This window comes from Cervus elaphus, chromosome 31 (genome assembly GCF_910594005.1).
Source record: "Cervus elaphus chromosome 31, mCerEla1.1, whole genome shotgun sequence".
Lineage (NCBI taxonomy): Eukaryota > Metazoa > Chordata > Mammalia > Artiodactyla > Cervidae > Cervus > Cervus elaphus.
The window spans coordinates 44,321,413-44,342,721 of NC_057845.1; the positions used below are offsets into that span (position 1 = coordinate 44,321,413).

Sequence of the window (21,309 nt, forward strand, 5' to 3'; positions counted from 1 at the left end):
AAAACTGACAAAATATTTCTAGGATTGGGTGAAACAATGGGTAGACAAACAGGAGACAGAAATGACATCTTTTTATGGTGTGTTTAAGGGTTTCCCAGGTGGCTCAGTGATAATGCATACACCTGCCGATGTAGGAGATGCAGGTTCTATCCCTGCATTGGGAATATCCCCTGGAGTTGGGAATTTCCCTGGAGTAGGAAATGGCTACCTACTCAAGTATTCTTGCCTGGGAAACCCCAAGGACAGAGGGGTCTGGCAGGCTACAGTCCACAGGGTCACAGTCAGACATGACTTAGCAACTAAACACCAACACCATTGTGTTTAAAATTTAGAAAGGTAAAAAAAGTCATTTGCTGCTTTTCTCTAAATTAAGCTATAACTACAGAAAACTACACACGCAACACAATGCTAAAATTAGCAACATTTAACTTTAGGGTGCCGAGTGGAATAACAGGTATCCCGAGAGAGGGGTACTCTGGAACGTCAAACCTGTCCTAAATGTGGTTTGAGACCCAATCTATGTGAGACACGACAGGCATTTTGTCTGCAGTCTGGACAAAAAATTTCTCCTGTTTCATAAGTTAGTCATTTTTAATGTATTGATCTAAAGATTATTTAATAACCATGCATATTAATAACAGTATAGGAAGTTTCCTAAAGAACATTGGTGCCATTACATTGCCTAAGGAAAAAGAGAAATAAGGATATTTAGAAAGTCAAAAATGTTTACATTTGAATGTAGATAAAGGCCTTTCATCATTGGAAGTTACTTCCTTACTTTATTAAACTGAAATAAAACAAAACTTTTGCAAACAAGATAAAATTGAACCTAGAATCAATACGTTCCCACTTGTAATGAATAAGTCTGAGAAGCAAACTCACTTAAGGAGGGAGCCCCACAGCTTCCTTGGAGGAGAGGGGCTGGTGAAGATGAAAGGGTCCCACACTTTACAGACAAATTGGGACAAGGATTCTGAAGTGGTTATAGCAACTCACAGTCATGATATTTTTAGTAGACACTGCCTGTTTGGATGATAATTTCAGATCTAATTCAGTTTTTTGCCTTCTCTTGACTTTCTTCTTTGTCCACAGGATCCTCCACAGACAGAACTTGCTTCAAAAATCTGAATACTTTTCTTGCTTAATTAGATGTGTTAATCGAGAGTGGATAAAGGAGTGATAGGAAATGAGCTGTTTTTACTGCTTAAACAGCCCTTCCTAGGCAGCTATCATGAATGCTCTGGGAGGGTCAAGTCCATGGTGCCGTGAATCTGCAGGAAAGCAGGAGATCACATGGGGCCTTGTGATTCCCTGAATGACGATACTTATTAGAAGAAGACTCTGAATCTAGAAAGGAGGTTGGTCTGGGATGAGGGGATGAGCCTGTCCCCTGTGACCCGTATCATCCAAGTAACCCAAGTAACCCAGATATTACCAAGGAATTAGCCAACTGGATGGAAACTGCCTACGCAATTTTGTGTTTTTGTTACATGCTTTGCTAATAAGGTCTTAGTAACTGGCAATAAGTGCCAGCAATTTTCCTTTGTAATCATTTTATAAACAATGGTATTTTTCAAGGGAGCAAATGCATTCACCTTAAAGTCCTAACAGCAGCCATTAATGAAGTACACTGTAGGTGAAATATAGTTAGAACATCTTGAATATTCTGGGATTGTCCTAGTTCGTGACTATACCATCTGCTTCTTCAAAAATATCTTTATATTTACCATGCATTCTGGTGTGGGGTTAGAAAATTTGTTCCCCCTCCACAGATAACCCATGTAAAGAAATTCCCCACATGAAGTATTTTTTTAAAAATTAACACTTTTGGAAATGCCATAAAAAATTTTCAAATGGCAGAGAAGAGCCTGTTCAAAGTCTCTCTAATTCTTCCAAGCAAAATGAATCCCCTTTCCCGCTATGCCCCAATGCAGTGGTATTCATTCCTCTGTTACAGCCTTTATTACATTGTATTATCCTGTTTAATTCATCTGTTTCTTTTGCTAACATATAAATTCAACAACTATAACCATTTTTCTCTTTATATCTTTATTCCACCTATTATACATTAGGTGTTTATAAAATGATTTTTTTCCTGTATGAGTTATGAAATTTCACAAAGGCCTAATCTGAAGATATAATTACATCAAGAATGCCACAGTGTAAACTTCAGCATGAAATCAAAGGTAAGGAAATGAGAGCCTGGCCTGATCCAGGTTTGTCCCAGGAGGCCCATTTGCTCCTTGGGGGAATTTGGGGATATATTGGGTTGGCCCAATGGAAAAACCCAAACGAACTTTTGGGCCAACCTAATAGGTTAATACAGAGTGGATCTTGGATCTGGTTCTCCTTAAGCTGTCTTGGGTACAGGTTGACTCTCCTAAATGATAGCAGGACCAATACAGACCCACCCTTGGCCTGAGGCCAGTCCTGAAATCAGTCCTCTGGAATGAATGACAAGGCTATCCATCAAGGCCTTAGAAAATGTAGTCCTTAAGCCATGCTAAACGACCAAACATTTTCTGTGATTACTTTAAAAGGTTATTTGTTCACATATTTTTCTAATTACTCTTTGATCAGCAGTTATGCACAGCTTTTTGTGGTCCTGGAAAGGTAATTGACCCAAAAATTCTCTTTCATAATTTATTTCCACTTATCTATAGGCAAGACTATCATTTCCAAGTCATATGCCAATAAAGACTGTATTTCTCATTCTATTTTTAACTCTACTTAAATAGTATAATGAAAAAGGCAGCAAATACACTCGCTTTATTAATTACCTACTGTTGCATAATAAATTAATCCGAAGTGCTGTGGCTTAAACAACAATAGCATTTGGAAGGAACTTGGGAACAGCTGGGCTAGGTTGTTACAACCCAGAACCTCTGATGAGGTTGCAGTCATGATATCGGCTAGGGCTGCGAGTTCTATCCCTTGGTCAGGAAGATCCCCAGTATTCTTGCCTGGAGCATCCCACGGTCTGAGGAGCCTGGCTGGCTACAGTACACAGGGTCACACAGAGTTGGACACGACTTAGCACACACATGCAGTCATCTGAAGGCTTGATGGAGGTTGGAGGATGCACTTCCAAGTTGGCTCACTCATATGGCTAGCAGGTTTGTGCTGGCTATGGGCAGGGTTCCCCAGTCCCTCACCATGTGGGCCTTTTCAGAGGACTGCTCAAGTGTTCTCATGACATGGTTCCTGGCTTTCTCCAGATTTGGTATGAAAGACCTAGCCTCAGAAGTCACACATGCTCACTTCACTTCTGTACTCTATGGATACACAGGCCAGCAAGGATTCTGTGTGTGAGGGGATTCTGTAAGAGGCAAATACAGAAGGTAAAGGTCATCTTGGATCCTATACTTCTTTGTTTATATTTTTTTGTACCATATAAACCAGTCCATCCTACAGGAAATCAACCCTGAATGTTCATTGGAAGGACTGATGCTGAAGCTGAAGCTCCAATACTTTGGTCAACTGATGCAAAGAGCTGACTCATTGGAAATGACGCTGATGCTGGGGAAGATTGAGGGCAAGAGGAGAAGGAAATGATAGAGGATGAGATGGTTGGATGGCATCACTGACTCAATGGACATGAGTTTGAGCAAGCTCTGGGAGATGGTGGAGGACAGGGAAGCCTGGCATGTTGCACTTCATGGGGTGGCAAAGAGTCAGACATGACCTAGCAACTGAACAACAACATATCAAAATCAATTACATAAAATAAATTGTATGTTAACATCTTTAGTTATGAAATTTGAGATTTTTCATGGACCATCTCAAAGACCCTTTTGCATGTTTTATCAATATAGTGGTGATCCTTCCAGCCACTCACTTGATGCACCCTAAATCTAACTCAGTGAAAGGCATCTGTCTAGACAGATAGTTCTGAACTTTCATGGATTCTTAGACTTTTTTTGGAATCTCAATGTTTAAAAACAAATACCTCTCCTCCCAAAATGTCCAAATCCACAAGTGTGCTACTGTATGTACAACTTGAAGACTTTTAAGGACTCCTGGAGCTAAGAAAAAGAACTCTAACTTGCAAGCTATGTACACAATGTTTTCAGCTGGCTGCCAAATATAAATGTCACAGCACATGCTCAACAAAAGGCCGATGCCCAATACTGACTGAAAGGCTGGCAACTTAACAGTTTATGTAAGTCAGAATAACAGAGGACTTTTATGTGAAGTATCAAATTCACCTTTAGTTTCACGATTGTCTTTTTCTTAATTGACCTGGTGAAGTAAACTGTTCATACTTTATAGTGGGCTTTTTGAGTTTGGGTTACACTTAACAGACGCTTCAGCCTAATATGAGGCATTAACTTTAACATACATTTACACAAACAGAATGACTCTCACTAATATCTCATAATGTCACCCAAACTTTCCAGTCCCAGATTTAAACATTACTCACCACTAAACAAGCTTAATTAACAGTGAATGCTGCTCATGTTCCAGCTAGCTATGCAAGGAATGGTTTCCAAGCATAAAGACAAACAGAATCTCATCACAATAACTAGAGCTCTCACTGTCTCAAGCTAAACACTTTGTACAGTCACGTATCATATGGGAACAGTTGGGTTAGGTAGTTATAACTCAGAATCTCTTATATGCGGAACAAATAAAAAGCACAGGTTTTTCAAATTTATAGAATTATAGGAAGTTAGCCAATTTCCTCTCAACCGCTTTCTTTGGATTAGTACCCCAGTGCTTGGTACTAGTTATATAAACCAATCAGTATTATTTCTCCCTACACAGTTAATCTCATTGGAATCAACAGTGATAGGATTTAACATACAGATCAGCAGATTACTAAATTGGAATTTGGGATGACTATGTGAGGGTGGAGGGAACAAGGGGTGGGGATGGGGAGGTAGAACTCTGCATACTTAACAGATTCACTGAGCTGGTGGTTTGTAAAATGTGGCCCCAGGAACAATAGCACCGAAATCGCTTGGGAGCTTGTGAGAAGTGCAAGTTCTCTGGACCCACCCGACCTCAGGTCTAGAATTAGAAACTCAGGACAGGCCCAGCATGCTGAGCTTTAGCAAGATGATTCTGATGCTTGCTCAAACTTAAGGACCACTTACTCAGTGATTCCTAGCTCCTCAGTATAGTTTGAGAATGATCACCTCCAGGTTTGCCTAACAGTTCTAACTCAATCAAACAAAACTTAGAGGCTTCTTTTCCTATTCCCATCTAATCATCTTCCACAAGCAGGCCTTGTGGATGGATGTAGGATGCAAGTACCATAAGGAAGAAGGATAGGTGGGAGAGAGACTTTAGATGAAAGCAGATAAACGGTGGTACCTGTTTCTCCCTTCTTTAAAGCAACAGACATTCTCACAAAATAAGCAAGTCCCAGACTTCCCTAGTGGTCTAGAGATGAAGACTCCATCTGCCAATGCAGGGGACACGGACTTAGTCCCCGGTCTGGGAATATCCCACAAGCCGCGGAGCGACTAAGCCTGTGCCCTAGGGCTGTTGCTTTAGAGCCCGGAAGCCACAACCATTGAGCCTCCGCACCTCGAGGCTGCGCCCTGCAACCGGGGAAGCCCGTGCACCACAGCTAGAGAAAGCCCAGGTGCAGCAGTGAAGGCCCAACACAGACAAAAATGACAAAATAAAAAACGTTTAATTAAAGAAATAATAACAAAGTCCCTAGAAAGAGACATCCCTAAAAGGATCTTGACTCCACTCAATGCTTATCCCTGAATTCCATTGAAATTATTTGATAACATAACTTACAGGAAGTTTACTTAGTGTTAATAGCTGTGGTTCCTCTGTGGCCTGTGAACCTCTGGCCATGAAAAGGAATGTTTGAAATGGATGTTTCTGGGATACCACAAAAACCTTACAGATGACATGTGAGCCATGGGTTATGATGACTCTGGAAAACACTATGGTAAATACTTGTTGTCTTAATTTTCTCACATAAGTGAAAACAGATGCTTGGATTGAATGGATGATTAAGGGCAAGTGTTATATAATGCAATTCACCTGACAAATTTAGGGTCTCCTAAAACTAAATGGTCTTCTTTGTAAAGAGCTAAGAAAGACACCTGAAAGTATTTGAGAAAGCGCTGACACATTGGTGAAAAATTTTGAAAGTGGGATCTCTTGCCAAGAGTATGTGGAGAAAGAATTTTGACTAGAGTATGAAATACTGTTACTTTTTAAAGTGATCCAAGGATATTTTTATTAGTTATTCTGGTGATTCAGTTGTAAAATCAGTATTTTAAATTCGAGTTACTGTTCCCCAAACAGGATAGTAAAAACAGTGAAATGCTGTCTGTAAAGAGTTTTGCAGCAAGGTTGTTCGGCGTAAGAGCAAAACCATAAACCACACATACCAATATGTCAATCAATCAAGAAAATCAATGGTGGATCACACCAAACTTAATCCATTCTAGGACTTTCATCCTATTTCATATTTATTTTTGATTTGTATTACATGGAGAACAGGCACAACAGTGAAGTATGGCATGTACATGTGTAAGCACCGACATCTAATTTTATATTGTGGATCATTATTACTGTGGATCATGACCAAAAAAGTCTAAAAGCCAAGAAAATATATAGTTTCTGTGGCAGAGATAGTGGAAGGTCTTCTAAGCACAAGGAGGGGAACATTGAAGAAGACACAAAAGCAGAAAATAGGAGGGCTATAAAGAGTGAGATGAAAATTTGGAAGTCATCCGTTAAGTACAGCAAAGAAAAGTAGGAACAGAGAAATAGAGATCAAAGAGGGAGACTGGTATGTTGAAATGATATGAAATGCCACAACTGTAGTCCAGTTGTCAATTAGAGGATCCTATTTCATGGGAACAGTTGACAGAGAAACTCAGTTTCACGGCAATACTGGTTACCAGTCAAATGAAGACAAAGATGGCATCTGAACTGAAGATCCAACTCAACCCCCTGGAAAAGGCAAAGTTCTCTGCAAAGTTCTTGAAAATATCAGACACCAACAGCTATCCTGGAACAAAAATCCAGGAACAAATAAAAAAGTTACCTTACAAAATAACACTATGATATCTGGCATTTATCAATCCTATGTTATTACCACACATAAAGGGACATACTAACTTATACCATAATGAAAACCATTTAAGGGCTTCCCTGGTGGCTGGGTGGTAAAGAATCTTCCAGCCAGTGCGGGAGACATGAGTTCAATCCCTGGGCTGGGAATATTTCACATGCTGCAGAGCAATGAAGCCCATGTGCCACAACTATTGAGACTGTGTTCTAGAACCCAAGAGCCACAACTACTGAAGCCTGCATGCCCTAGAGTCCATGCTCAGCAATAAGATAAGCCAACCCAATGAGAAGCCTGGTCATTGCAACTGGAGAGTAGCCCTTGCTTGCTGCAACTAGAGAAAAGCCCGCGCAGCAACAAAGACCCAGAACAGTCAATAAATAAATGAAACCACTTAAGAATGAACTATAGTGTTAATATGGGCTTCCCAGGAGGTGCTAGTGGTAAAGAACCCTGGGTTCAATTCCTGGGTCAGGAAGATCCCCTGCAGAAGGCCATGGCAACCCACTGCAGTGTTCTTGCCTGGAGAATCTCATGGACAGAGGATCCTGGCGGGCTACAGTCCATGGGGTCACAAAGAGTTGAATATGATTGAAGTGACTTAGCACACACACACAAGGTGTTAAGACACGATATGGTTTGTCCAGTCTGGCATGCACAGAGGTTATGAAATTAATGTAAATTTCTGATTTTTGCAAGTTTGCTGATGCCAAGATAAGTGAGCAGGAAACCATGATATTTGCAATCAAGTGGAACATTTAGTGTGACACAGAACCACCCATTCCTGCCTTGAAAAAAAAAATACAAAGTGTGCACTGTCTTCCAAAGGGACAATTCCTGCTGAATTCCAACAGAAGAGTCAGCTGTGAGGTAAGGACTAGGGCCAAAGCGGCCAGTGGCGGAAGGTGGGGGTGGAAGCCAGGAGAATGTTCTGAGGATTCTTCTGGTGTTGAGAGAAGGGGAAAAGAGGAAAGGAGGAAATTCCAAAGGGAACAGAGGGAGAAGGAGGCAGAAGGGAAAGGAAGATTAGAAACAAAAAGAGGGAGGGGAGGAAAAAAAAGAGAGTCTCTTGAGGGGCCTGATCAGTCACCACATCAGACCAACTCATACCTAAAAATCAACCAAACAGAGCAGGGAAAGTCAAATTACCCAGAACCACATCCCAGGCATACATGGAGGGAAAAACGACCAGAGACCATGATCCATGCTCCCAAATCTTTCCCAATAAAAGGTAAATTTCTGGGCAAAAGCTTCTACCCGACTGTGGGAGAGCTGAACAAGAGAACTGGAGCTGCTGATGGCAAGAATTGTATTTTAAAAATCCTCAGCACCACGACTCCGGTCCGCAGGCCCTGTGTCACTGTGAGGCTGATACCTGACATGCTGACACATGATACTCTGACCTCCAGCAGCAAAGCCTTCTTTCGGCTCAGCCCACTTGCAGGAAATGTCCCGGAGAAAAGAGCATCGAGATCTTTCTCTGGCTGCCAGGGCAGGTGAAGAGTTTCCAAAATGGTGGCTGGCCATCCACGTTCCCTCTTACTTAAGAAAATTACTACCGAAGATCTAGAAAAAAATGGCACTGATGAACCTAATTTGCAGGGCAGGAATAGCAGTGCAGATGTAGAGAACAGACTGTGGACTCGGGGAGAGGGAGAGGCTGGGATGAATTGAGAAAGTAGCATTGATACATACACCCTACCCAGTGTAAAATAGCTAGCTAGCAGGAAACTCCTATACTCACAGGGAACTCAGCTCAGGGCTCTGTGACCACCGAGAGGAGTGGGATGGGGTGGTGGGAGGGGTCTCAGGAGGGAGGGGATATATATATACATTGGGCTGATTCACAGTCTTGTACTGCAAAAACTAGGACAATACTGTAAAGCAATTATATTCCAATAAAAAAATAAATATTCCAAAAAACCCATTAAAGTCACCCTAGTATTATTTAGTAGTGGACGCTAAAAAGAGAACTGTTATTCTTATTATTCCCTTTTTTCAGGGAAGCAGCTCTGAAGTTCAGAAAGGTCAGGTCACTCACCAGGCCCACAGTGACTCCCGGATTTTGCCCACTAGACCCTATCACTATTTCCCAATATGAATCCTCCCAGTTCGTAATGAAACTACAGTTCAGGGTAAACCTCAAAGGCAGAACATGGCCAGCGTTGCTTTCCTCCTAATTCTAGTAAGAGTAAGCGTAATTAGAAAATCACTCTGTGATAGCAGGATCATTGGGGTGTTTGAAGAGGATGAGCCAAGAGAGGAAGGGAGGGGCCATTCTTCAGATCATCTGATACCTGATCCCAAATTTACTGGCTCAAGATGCTTTAACTCCATCTGGGAAAGTGAAAGGAGAAGGAAACTCTGCCCTGAATCCCTTGCCGGCGTATCTGTAACAGGACTGGATTCCAGAGCTCTCTGCCAGCACGACTTTGGCAGGCACCCCAATCCCCTCCTTCAGTGACAGAATCTGCCGCTCTCGGAGAATAAAGGCCTGTTAGGGCTTGCACACCCACACACGTGTGCACAGCGGACTCTCAGCAGGACCCTTGGAAAACCAGAACATTTTCTTATCCGCTAATAGATTGGAAAAAAAATCAAAGGATGTCATTTAAGGAGGAAGGGAATCTGAAATTTCACTTTGGCATCTTGTCGGAAGCAATGTACCCCCTGCTTCCTGCTAGCAGGGGTTCATTCTCCACTCAGAGAGATCTCTCATTTTATTAGAGACACAGAGTAACACACTTGTGTTTCAGATTATAAGTCATCCTAAGTGCTCATAAATTATCCTTAACAAAAATAGCAGGAAGAAGATGAGCTGGAATGTATATGAAAGGTGGAAGCTTCAGCGGCTCAGTCGTGTCTGACGCCATGGACCACAGCCGTCCAGGCTCCTACCGAAGCGAGTAAATATTCCCTTCTCCAGAGGATCGTCCCATCCCAGAGCTCAAACCCGGGTCTCCTGCATTTCAGGTAGATTCTTTACTGTCTGAGCCACAGGGAACCTCATGGTTACATGCAAAGTTCAAGGAACAATATCCAAAGGCAATCCACATAACCTGGACCTTTTGCATAGAGGAAGTTTACTGAATGTTTTCTTAACTCATGGTTTGCTTTAACTGGAATCATAGGGTACTTTGTCCTCCTTCATATATTATATGAATTCATTTTTTCTTCTTTATATGCCTATATATCACTTAAGGCAAGTACATGGCAACACAGTGGGATAGCTTAACTTCTGCAAGTTTGACTGTTATGTAAGAATAAAGAATTAAGACACTAACAGGTTCACATAAAAGAAAGTTACCTTTGTGTGGCCAACTTATATTACTTTCAATTAGAATTAATTTCAATATCCTGAAGGCAGGAATGTCTAAATCATTCTTATAATCCTAATATAATAATTACTTTGTTTCCTTTTTAAAATGTTATTTTCTAAATATTCACTTGTATATTTAAATATGCTCCTCCCCCTATTCCTACTGGTAACCTCTAGTCTGTTCTCTGTGTTTATAAGTCTGCTTCTTTTTTGTGATATTCACTAGTTTGTTGTATTTTTTTAGATTCTACACATAAGTGATATTATCTAGTGTTTGTCTTTGTCTGACTTATTTCCCTTAGTATAATGTCCTCTAAGTTGGTCCATGTTGTTGCAGATGGCAAAATTTCATCCTGTTTATGGCTGAGTGGTATTCCACTGTGTGTATATGCCAATAATCCTAAAATGATGTTTTTTTTAATTAACTGAGCGACAGAATAAATAAATGTAAGTCCAGTCCTGAAAAATGTAATCAACCATAGCTTCTCAGATCTAGCCCCTGAGATTTTGTAAAAGTAGACGTTTGAACTTATGATCTAACACCAAAAACAAATGTTGACCTTAATCTTAAACATTTTCTTATTTGGCCTGAAAAGGAAGTTTTAAAATTTTTCCAAATAATACTTCAAAATCCAGGAACAAAGTAGCACAAGATAAAAATTGCCTTTAAGTTGGAGTTACAAGTTTAATAACAAAGTAATTCACTTATAACTTTTAAATATTATCCTGCACTTATCCAGAAAGATTTATCACTCACACATACAGATTTTCAAAACCTGTAGACAGTGGTCCTCAACTCTGGCTACGTTAAAATCACCTGAGGAATTTTTTTCTCTCTCTCCCATCCCAATTAAATCATAATTGAGTAGGGGAGCAGAATAATACTGATATTTTTGAAAACCTTCAGCTATTCTAATATGCAAGTTTACAACTGCTGAGGATAGATTTATCATATTTATACTAATAGCTAAATAGATTTTAAAAGAAAATATTGAGTTTCTGTATCATAGGTGAAGCTTAAATTAGACCTCATTTTTCCCTTCAGTTACCTCTAATCTGACAAAAAGATGCTTGGAGTAGGTGATTTGGTCTGATTTTCTAGTGTATGGGCTTTAGATGTATAGTCCTTGACTGGAGAACAATAAGAAACTTCTGTGAAGGCATCACATCTCCCACCTCCTTTTCAGAATTCTTCAAGGAGGGACATGAGCTAATTTCATAGCTTATTATATGGAGGAGGGCTAAAAATCTCAGGCTAGCTTTAAGGCTCCCAAATGTCTATCCAAATCACTGAGAATGTAAGTCAGGCTTTTGTTAGATCAGGGAAAGTACAATACAGCATCAAAATCTCACTGTGGAAGTTCTTGGTGGGGAACATAAGCCAAAATTATAAGCGGTGGAGTAAGTCCTGACTCAGTCTTGCTATCCACAGAACTTTTACAAAGTAGTCTGAGACCTTGAAGTTTATCTGTCTTATCATGTACCTCCCAGGACTTTGGGACCATCTCAACACAAGAAGAGACTGTGGACTATGGAAAATACTTGACAGGGTATTCTAGTATTAACATTCTACACAGTTCTGGGTGCCATGCTAAGAATATATTTTGTGCATAAGCTACATTTTGTGTTTTGTTTGCTGGCGCATATGGAAGAATTGTTTTATTCATACCATAAAGGATCTGAAAGAAGCTCTTTTAGTTGATCCAGTTGTCTCCATCTCATCCACTGCCAGGGTATACGTTCATCCTCCAAACAAAAGTTTCATTCGACCTTCCATTTACTAGAAAAACCACTCAGTGATGTTTCAGAAATACATTTTATGGAGACTGTATCAACTTCCTAAGTGTTAATTGCTGAATATCTGTACGCTTTGTCAAAGAACATTTTCATTTTGTCTTATGTTTTCTGTTTTTAACAGATGATGGCATCTGAGGCTTATAAGGAAAGCAAAGCTTCTATTTGGGGGACATTTACTTTGCATACTGGTTTCATGGGACTGGCCACACTTGAGGAATCTAGGCATTTGACTGGTCTCTTGTACATAGAAAACATGGTCCACACTGGGTGCTGAATAGTTACCTTGAGTCTTTGACTAGTAAGATATTTATCTCAGTGCTCAGAGGTTCCCTACAACTCCAAGCAGGGAGGCAGACAAATTGGCAGTTTGCCTGCTGGGCCTTTGCCACTAAAGGCTGAACTCTGTGAAAAGTAGATGGGGTGTTAATGCTCAAACCAGTGTTATTTTCTGCAGTTAGATCTCCTGTATTCATTGGCTTCCCTGGTAGCTCAGCTGGTAAAGAATCTGCCTGCAATGCAGAAGACCCTGGTTCTATCCCTGGGTTGGGAAGATCCCCTGGAGGAGGGCATGGCAACCCACTCCAGTGTTCTTGCCTCGAGAATCCCCATTGGCAGAGGAGCCTGGTGGGCTATAGTCCATGGGGTTGCAAAGAGTCAGACACAACTGAGCCACTAAGAAGAGCATACTCACTGTTCCACTGTATCATTTACTAGCTGTGTGACTTCAGGCAGTCATTGGCTATTTTGTGATGGGTAGACTCTAAGATAACCCCCAGTAATTCCCATCTCCTGCTACTGTGTAATCATCTTGTGTGACAGCACCAGGAAGCTGCCTCTATCCAATAGAATATAGCAAAGGTGATGGGCTGCTACCTCAATGATTAAGCTGCGTAGGATTGTAACCTACAGCCTGCCTGCAGACACATCTGGGATTGTACACCTTGATGAAGCAACAGCCATCACAGAGAAGCCCACGTGGCAAAGGTAAGAGGTAACCTGTGACCAACAGCCAGCATGGAAATGAAGTCCTCAAACCAGTGATCCTCAGGGAGCTGAATTCTACCAATTGCCACAAGAAATTGAAAGTTGATCCTTTCGCAGTTGAGCCTTTAGATGAGACCTGAGCTTGGCTGACACCTCTGTTGCAGTCCTGTGAAAGACTTTGAAGGGAGGACCCAGCTAAGCCGGACTCAGACTCCTAACCCACAGAGACTGTGAAACAAAAAAATGTGTGATGGGGGCTTCCCTGGTGGTTCAGTGGTAAAGAATCAGCCTGCCAATGCAGGAGACACGGCTTCGATCCCGGGTCCAGGAAGATCCCTTATGTGGCTGAGCGACTAAGCCTGGGCTCTGAAGCTTGGGAGCCCCAGTTACTGAGCCCACATGCAGCAGCTACTGAGGCCCGAGTGCCCTAGGGCCCCTCCTCTGTAACAAGAGGAGCCGTTGCAATGAGAATCCCACACACTGCAACTTGAGAGGAAGCCTTGCTCCCCACACCTAGAGAAAAGCCCATGAAGCAGTGAAGACCCAGCACAGTCATAATAAATTAAAAAATTAAAATTGTTTTAAATGTCTGATGTTTTAAGCTGCTAAGTTTGCAGTAATTTATTGTGCAATAATCAATAACTAACATTCTCTTTAGGTTTAGTTCCTAATCTGTGAAATGGGGATAATATATTTCATAGGTGTGAGGATAAAATGAGATTGTGTATATAAACACTTAGCATTAAATAGCATGCCTGATACATAGTAACATGGTTGTTATTATATTCTTTAAATGGGATTCTAATAGAATATGTATTTAAATCAATTTTTTTATTTTAACATGCTCATTCTTTGGCTGATACTTTTTTTTTTACTATTCTAGTAATGTCTCATTAGATTATCCTGTTAATTTTTAAATTTTACATGTATTTTTATATCACTTTTATTAAGTTCATCTGTTTGCTTTCAATATTCTCCCTTTCTTTTATACTTGCTTTTATAAATCACAATCAGCAAATCAGGCAAAAGGGAAGTCTTTCTGAGGATGGCAATACAGAAGAGTTCATCACATATCTTAATGGCCCTCCCTTCATTAGACACCTCACTTTTGTCTTAGCTCACATTAACCTTTAAAAGCATTTAACTGTCTTTTCTATAATACAGTTATTAATGAATTTGTCTATTCTCAAGTGCTACCCTGTACCTCATTAACTTTTGAGAGACAGAGAGAGACTAAAATTCCTTAATAGTTAGTATTTTATAGCCTGATATAGCAGTCTATAAAACTAAACTAGTGAATGTGTAATTAGCAGCATGCATAGCATGTGTGCTCAGTCGTGTCCGACTCTTTGGGACCCCATGGACTGTAGCCTGCCAGGATCCTCTGTCCATGGGATTCTCCAGCAAGAATACAGGAGTGGGTTGCCATTTCCTCCTCCAGGGGATCTTCCCAACCCAGGGATTGAACCCACATCTTTTGCATTGGCAGGCAGATTCTATACCACTGCATCACCTGGGAAGCCCTGAAGCAGAGAGAAACCTTATTTTTAGGCATTGGATTCTCAACGTGATACTCTTACCATCAAATAAAAATTATACTTGATCAATTTTTACATTCCAAATACAAGTTTCTTTTATCACAGGGGCTGGATCTCAATCCATTTTACCTAGTAGGCAGTGTTTGAACAGACAAACAAATCAATACAATGCCCAAAAATTTCAGAGTTGTAGAAGATGCTAAAATAATTCCCCTGTGGTTTTCAATTTTGTTTTCTTCTAGCAGTAGAACTATATTTTTCCAATGTACTCTTTAATAGAGTCTCACCAATACATAAATGTATACTACTCTGATAAAAGCAGAATCCATCCACCGGAATTCCTTGTCTGCTCACATTATTCTCCTCCCAAATTCCCAGTTCTAAGATGGAAAGACCCTTCCTGAGTCCTTGCAAATATCAAGGACCCTCTGCAGAAATGGACTGAGTCATGGGAGTGACACATTCTTGCTTTGTCACAGTGAGGTTGGGAGGGCTCCTTAGTGAGTGAGAGCTGTTACCTCAAGAGAGTTGGGAAAATTCAGAGTAAGACATAAGACCCTCTTCTCCAAAGACAACCTGCTGCTTCTGCTTGTAATCGATCTTGGGGAGTTAAGACAGACAGAGAGAAGGAAAACACAGTCGTGTGCTAAGTCAACTCAGCCTTGGCTTCCCCTCTGAGTATTAATCCCTGCTGAGTCGTGGCCCCTGGGGGTGGCCTAGGCTCTGGCCACGTAGCTACCCCTCCCTACACTCCTCCTTGCCCCAACATATGTTATCGCCCAGCCTTCTACTTGGGTGCCTTATCCTCTCAGAATGTTTGGCCCTCCAGTCTGGACTGGGTCCTTCCTGGCTGTTCTCAAGTTTCTTTGGACTTCAGCCATATCAGAGGACGCTCTCTCTGTAGCACAGTTATTCTTTTACATCCCTGTCTTCTCCATCAACTGATCAGGAAGGCAGGTATCAAGCCCTGTCTTCCCACCTCAATGCTTTGCCTATACATGGAATATAGTCTGTTACTTGAACAAATGGACACATCTTTATGCAGAACAGGGAGCTGATGTTACATAGAAATTAAAGACACAGTCTGCCACTTGCTTGCCGAGTGACTTTGGGCAAACACTCTGAGGCAAAATTTCATGCTCTGTAAACTGAGAGTAATAAAATACCTGCTATATAGGGAAACATCAAGCTTTTAGTTAGTTTTCCACATTAAAAAAACTTAGCTGTAAATTACCACAAACAATATGAGCTCAAACAATGTTATCTATAATAACAGAGATGAGTTGTTGATAGCTGTGAGAGTTATTGTGATCATCATCTGCCCTGATTTTTTTCACCTTGGAGTCAGAGATTTCTACCTTGTCAGGGAAGAACCCAAGACCAAGGGCTGTCTCTTTCTTTCCTTTGCATGAGCCAAGAGTCACACCCAAGTCATGGCCTCACACCCTTGGACCATCTGATCACATGTGTGTATCTGAAATGTTCCTCTCTGGTTTTCCTCACACCTATGTCAGGAGGACTGATCAAGTTACCTAGAAATAGTAGCCTTTGCCTTCCAACTGATCGAAATCTTCCAAACACAGGAGTTTCTGCAAAGAGGTATGTCAAGCCTCACATGTCCCATTATAAGCTTTTCTTGGCTCCTGTCACTGCATATTGTTCTCTGCAGTTTTGATTTTTGCCTGTATGCCAGGGGGAAAAGAAAAGCTCTATGGTGCCAAGAATAAAGAATCCTAGAGGTATCTGCAACACAGGGTCTTTCAAAGGTGTCAAACAATGTGGCAATTCTTCTTCAGGGCCTGGGTGTTATGGTCTAAACCTCCTCCTGAAAAACAAGTTCAGGAGGGTCTTTCCCGGAGGTCATGTGAGGCTTCCGCAGTCCCCACAGAAAAGTTGATCCTAAGTGAAGTTGCAGCTTTCCATAGAGAAAGGCAATATTTGAACTTGACAATCAAACATTGGGTTGAGGAAGTCCAGGCTGAAAAACAGTAGAATCCTTCTCTCATTGCCCTGCAGAGCAACACAACCCCCTTGCCCCACCTTTCGCCAAGAACATTTGCTACCCTTCCAGATGTGTGTCACTTTGGACACAGATCACATATTATTTGGTGTGCATATTTTTTTCAGTATTGATCTACTTTTATGCAACCCAAGAGACAATTTTTTGAATACCTGTTATATGTCAGACCCTTTACTGAAAGTTTTGCAACTCTTAGCTCATTGATTCCTAAAATACTGTAAGATAGTTATCATTAATCCCATTTTACAGATGATAAGACCTGCTTAGCAAAGGTTAATAAATGATTTGCCAAAGAACATAGTCATCAAGGGGTAGAGAGGAGAAGAGGTCTGCTAATAATGTATGTATGTATGTATGCTCAGCTGTGTCCGACTTTTTGCAACCCCATGGACTGTAGCCTGCCAGGCTCCTCTGCCCATTGAATTTTCCAGGAAAGAATACTGGAGTGGGTTGCCATTTTCCTACTCCATTAATAATAGTCTCCAACTTTATTCTAAGTTTTCAAAAAGTAAGAAACATTCTTCCAGTCTCTTATTTTCTATAACAAAGTATGTGGTTATGTATGCAAATAAGCATAAGACATGTAACAAGTGATCTCTTATTTAAAACATAATTTCTTTTTCCTATAAATAGCCAGCTATATTTATCAACTACATGCCCCCCACACACACACCCAGCAGACATGTTCTACACACGAAGATTAAGATAATGTTTAAAATCTTTGTAAGAAACCCTCTTACTCAAGGGAAGGACAGCATTCACATTTACATTGCAGACTATAGCTCCTAAAATCTGGATCGAAACAGGGCCAAACACAGATTTTCAGTCAGGAAGCTGGGATCCAGTTCTGTTCCTGCTATCGGTGTGGGAATACTACTAAATCTCCCTGCCTTTGGGGATCTTCATTTATAAAATGGTTATACTGGTCAGTGGTTCCCAATTATTGGCCCATGATGAAGCTTTCATCAGTCTGCACTGAAATGAAAAAATAAAAACAATGGGTTTATTTGTATAAAATCAGTTGTTTTATAAATCTGTTAAAAATGGCTAGGTTTCAAGTATGTCCTCTACAATAAAACCCTGATATTTAAAATATATATTTATTTTTACAGGTCTGAATCCAAAGATCTGGGAACTCTAGCCTAGGTGATCACTATCATCTTTTCTAGGTTCAAAATTCTATCCTCTTCATAAATGACAAATGATATTTAATTAACTTTAAAATAGGAAGGCAAAAAGAAAAGAAAAAAAAACCTTATCTTTTTTCTTATTTAGTTCTGTTCTTCCTCAAATGTGAAAGTTAAGCCCCTGGCAAGATATTATAACTATTCCACTAGAAAAAAGATTCTTAGTTAAATGAGTTTGGGAAACAATCAGTTGAAAAAGTGGGACAGTTTTCTTCACTGAGAACTTTTAGAACCTGTCAGGTTCTAAAATCTGCTGTGACTCTTCCAGAATAGAAAAGCATGAATGGTCCCCAAGTTACTGATGGGGAGCAGATGCCTGCCCCAAACCCCTTCTGAGGACAATACTCCTATTCCAGGAATGCAGTTTGACAGAGGTGACTTCCTCTAAAAGAAAGACCCTCAGCAGCTTCGGTGATAAAGACAAAATATAGCGTTAGTGACAAGGAGACTTGCCATTTACTTTATATTAATTTGATAGTTTTTTCAAATTACTGAGTCTATCATTTTTTTTTTAATTATGAAAGAAACCTGGATGAAAATACTTCAGATTAAAGTACAATGGACAAGACATTTATTTTGTGGCTATTTTTAACAATTTTCTTTTTACCATAACAAATAAAGGAAGATTGTGTCAAGAGATTTGTATCTAGTGATTGCAACATGATAATTAAAACATTTGGAATTTGCAAAAGTCTGCAGTCACAAAATCATGGTTATCACCCGTACACAGTAAATACAAGGTAAAATAAAACCATCTGTAAGTATTAAGCCTGAGAAAATCTCCAGACTTTTCTCAGATGGTGAATCCTTGTTAACTATCTTAGCAGTAGGAATAATTAATTCTGAATGCTTGAGGCTCCTGATTGACTTATTTAAACACTTTTCACAATGATCGAGAAACAAAACACTTGATAGAAGAAAAATATCTAATAGTGTATATTTCGTCTTAATTCTTTTATTTATTTATTTATTTTTGCAGAATTATCTTAGAGTTAAGAAGGTTTACTCAGCCTTTTTTATTTGCTTTTTACATCATCATGTGAAATATCAACGAGCCAAACCCTTCAGCCGTCACACTCTGGATTCAAGTTTCACTTAGCACACTGGAGAGAATGATTTTCACTTTGGGACAAGATGATCTTGGAGCAAACCAGCCGGAGGGAGGACCTAGCAGGATCTTTGGATATTCTGACCTGAACAACCTTTCTTTCCAACTCTGAGCACAGCAGGGTTTTGACAAGCCTGTGGCTGCATTGTCTCTGATATTTTCCATCATAACTGTATGATAAATTCCAGCCTGTTTTTCCTAATCCTGCTGACTACAGCAGTCTGCAACCATAAAAAGTTTTCACAGACTTGGAGTTGGCTTAGAGAAGCGCCTCGGCAAAGGAACAAAAAAAAAAAAAAAAAGAGCAACATTTATGTTCAAAGACAGGAGAGAGGCAACCTTTGCTTTTGGTGGTGATGGGCTCAAGAGGTGGTTTTTAGGGTCTATTTAGGACATTTTCCTTTTCTTCTGATGACATTTGTAAATAGAATACCAACACTAAAATGAGAACAATTGAGCCAGGGAAAGGGGGGATGTCGTGTCCAACAGATCAAACCCTATTCCAAACTCCACCAGAGAAAGTGTCTACACCATAGCTCATGACCATTCTTCATTGGTGTGCCCTGCCTAGAACCCTTCAGCCTCCAAGCTAACAGGTATGTGTGAGGTTTACACAAAATGATTCTAGGTTTCCAACTAGCTTCTTTCAAACATTCAGCTAGCACTGGTTTAGTCTCTGAGGGATAAAAACATCAAACGAGTCTTTTCAACAGACTACGATACCCATCTATATAATACAATTCAATATACAAGTGCTGTAATTGGAAACTACACCATTCAAGCTACCGTGAACACGGCCAAACCCAGAAAGAAGTTGGTTTGCATTTTTTGCAATAAAGAGATGCAACTGAAAAGTACATAGCAGAAAAGGGGGGAAAGAAAAGCAAAAGTTTAAGCTACTTCTTTATACATTTGAATTGTGACTCTCCGAGAAGAACTCAAATCCCCCTGTCTGGCAAAGCAGATCACATTTAATCTCAACATTTAAAAGCTAGTATCTCAAACATCATTTTGAAAACACAAAACATCAGAGCTACTTGCCTTTTGGCAATTTCTGTGCATTTCCCAGGGCTAGTGCAATACTTCCACAGAGAAGTAGACACCCCAAGCTGGAGGGCATGTTGCATTTGCCACCTCACACGGGTAGTGATTCTGGTGGGGGTCCCGCAACCCTGGAGCTGCATTTAAGTGGACTGTCTCCTGGTGACAGAGGCGGGCGGCTGCACTTAGCTGTGCCGTGGGCTTACTCACAGGGGGTGGAGACAAAATGACATCACACCCTTTCCCACACACACACCAAAAAAAAAGAGAGAGAGAGAGAAAGGCATAACAGCAAAAAACCTATCATCCCATTTCCTGCTAGGTTGTAACTGTCTGTCTCTTCTCTTCCCTCTATGACATAAAACTTGGAATAATGGTCAATACATATTTGTGAAAGAAAAAATATTTGGGGAATTTTGAAACATGTGATAAATTTTTTAAATATCAAAAAAAGATATCCTTAAAACCAGTGGAATGTTAAAAATATAAAATAAAACTGTATTAGGAAGAAAACTTTTTAATTATCTAGTGTAGAGAGAAAAGAGTCTTAGTTGCTCAGCTGTGTCCCACTCTTTGTGACCCCAGAGACTATAACCCAACAGGCTCCTCTGTCAGTGGGATTCTCCAGGTAAGAATAGTGGAGTGGGTAGCCATTCCCTTCTCCGGCAGATCTTTGTGACCCAGAGATTAAACCCAGGTCTCCTGCACTGCAGGCAGATTTTTTTTTTCACCGTATAAGCCAGCAGGGAAGCCCCAATTCTTCTTTCAAATGAAAGTAAACTTCCAAAAATTCAATCTGAACCATTTTGAAGTTCCAGTATCATGAGAAACTTTTAAGAGACAGTCATTGGCTACACAGGTATTCATAACACACATGGGCATACATAGATATACACACAGATATATACAAATGGTTAGTCTATAGATACAGAGACACAGAGGAATAACTATCATTAGTTGATCCCCAGCTCTGGGACAGGCTCTGTAACAGTGTCTTTACCTATGTTACTGCATTTTAGTCCCCACACTGATTACACAAAAGATCTTATATTATCCCGGTTATATTTCACCTATGAGAAAAACTGAGCCCCAGGGAGGTTAAGAATCCTGACCAAATCCATGTATTCTAATGGTTAACAATTTGGATGGGCGTTGGAGTGAAACTGACTAGGTATAAACTTGGATGATGTGTGCCTTCAAACAAATGTCTCCATCTTAATTTCTCATCGACATTGGTTACATTAATGGGCTTGCTCCGTACCCAGCA

The 21,309-nt window shown here is 40.4% G+C and overlaps 1 protein-coding gene across 46 annotated transcripts in view; it reads right to left on the bottom strand.

The window, feature by feature from the left end:
* Positions 1-20,236, bottom strand: part of LOC122687350 (ABI family member 3 binding protein) — a 277,123-nt gene extending 256,887 nt beyond the window's left edge. For all 46 annotated transcript variants that reach the window (XM_043892758.1, XM_043892771.1, XM_043892776.1 and 43 more), the window contains exon 1: positions 20,043-20,236. In XM_043892758.1, the coding sequence (XP_043748693.1) occupies positions 20,043-20,121 (79 nt within the window). In that variant the 5' untranslated portion in view covers positions 20,122-20,236. The remainder of the gene's footprint in view (positions 1-20,042) is intronic.
* Positions 20,237-21,309: the final 1,073 nt, after the last annotated feature.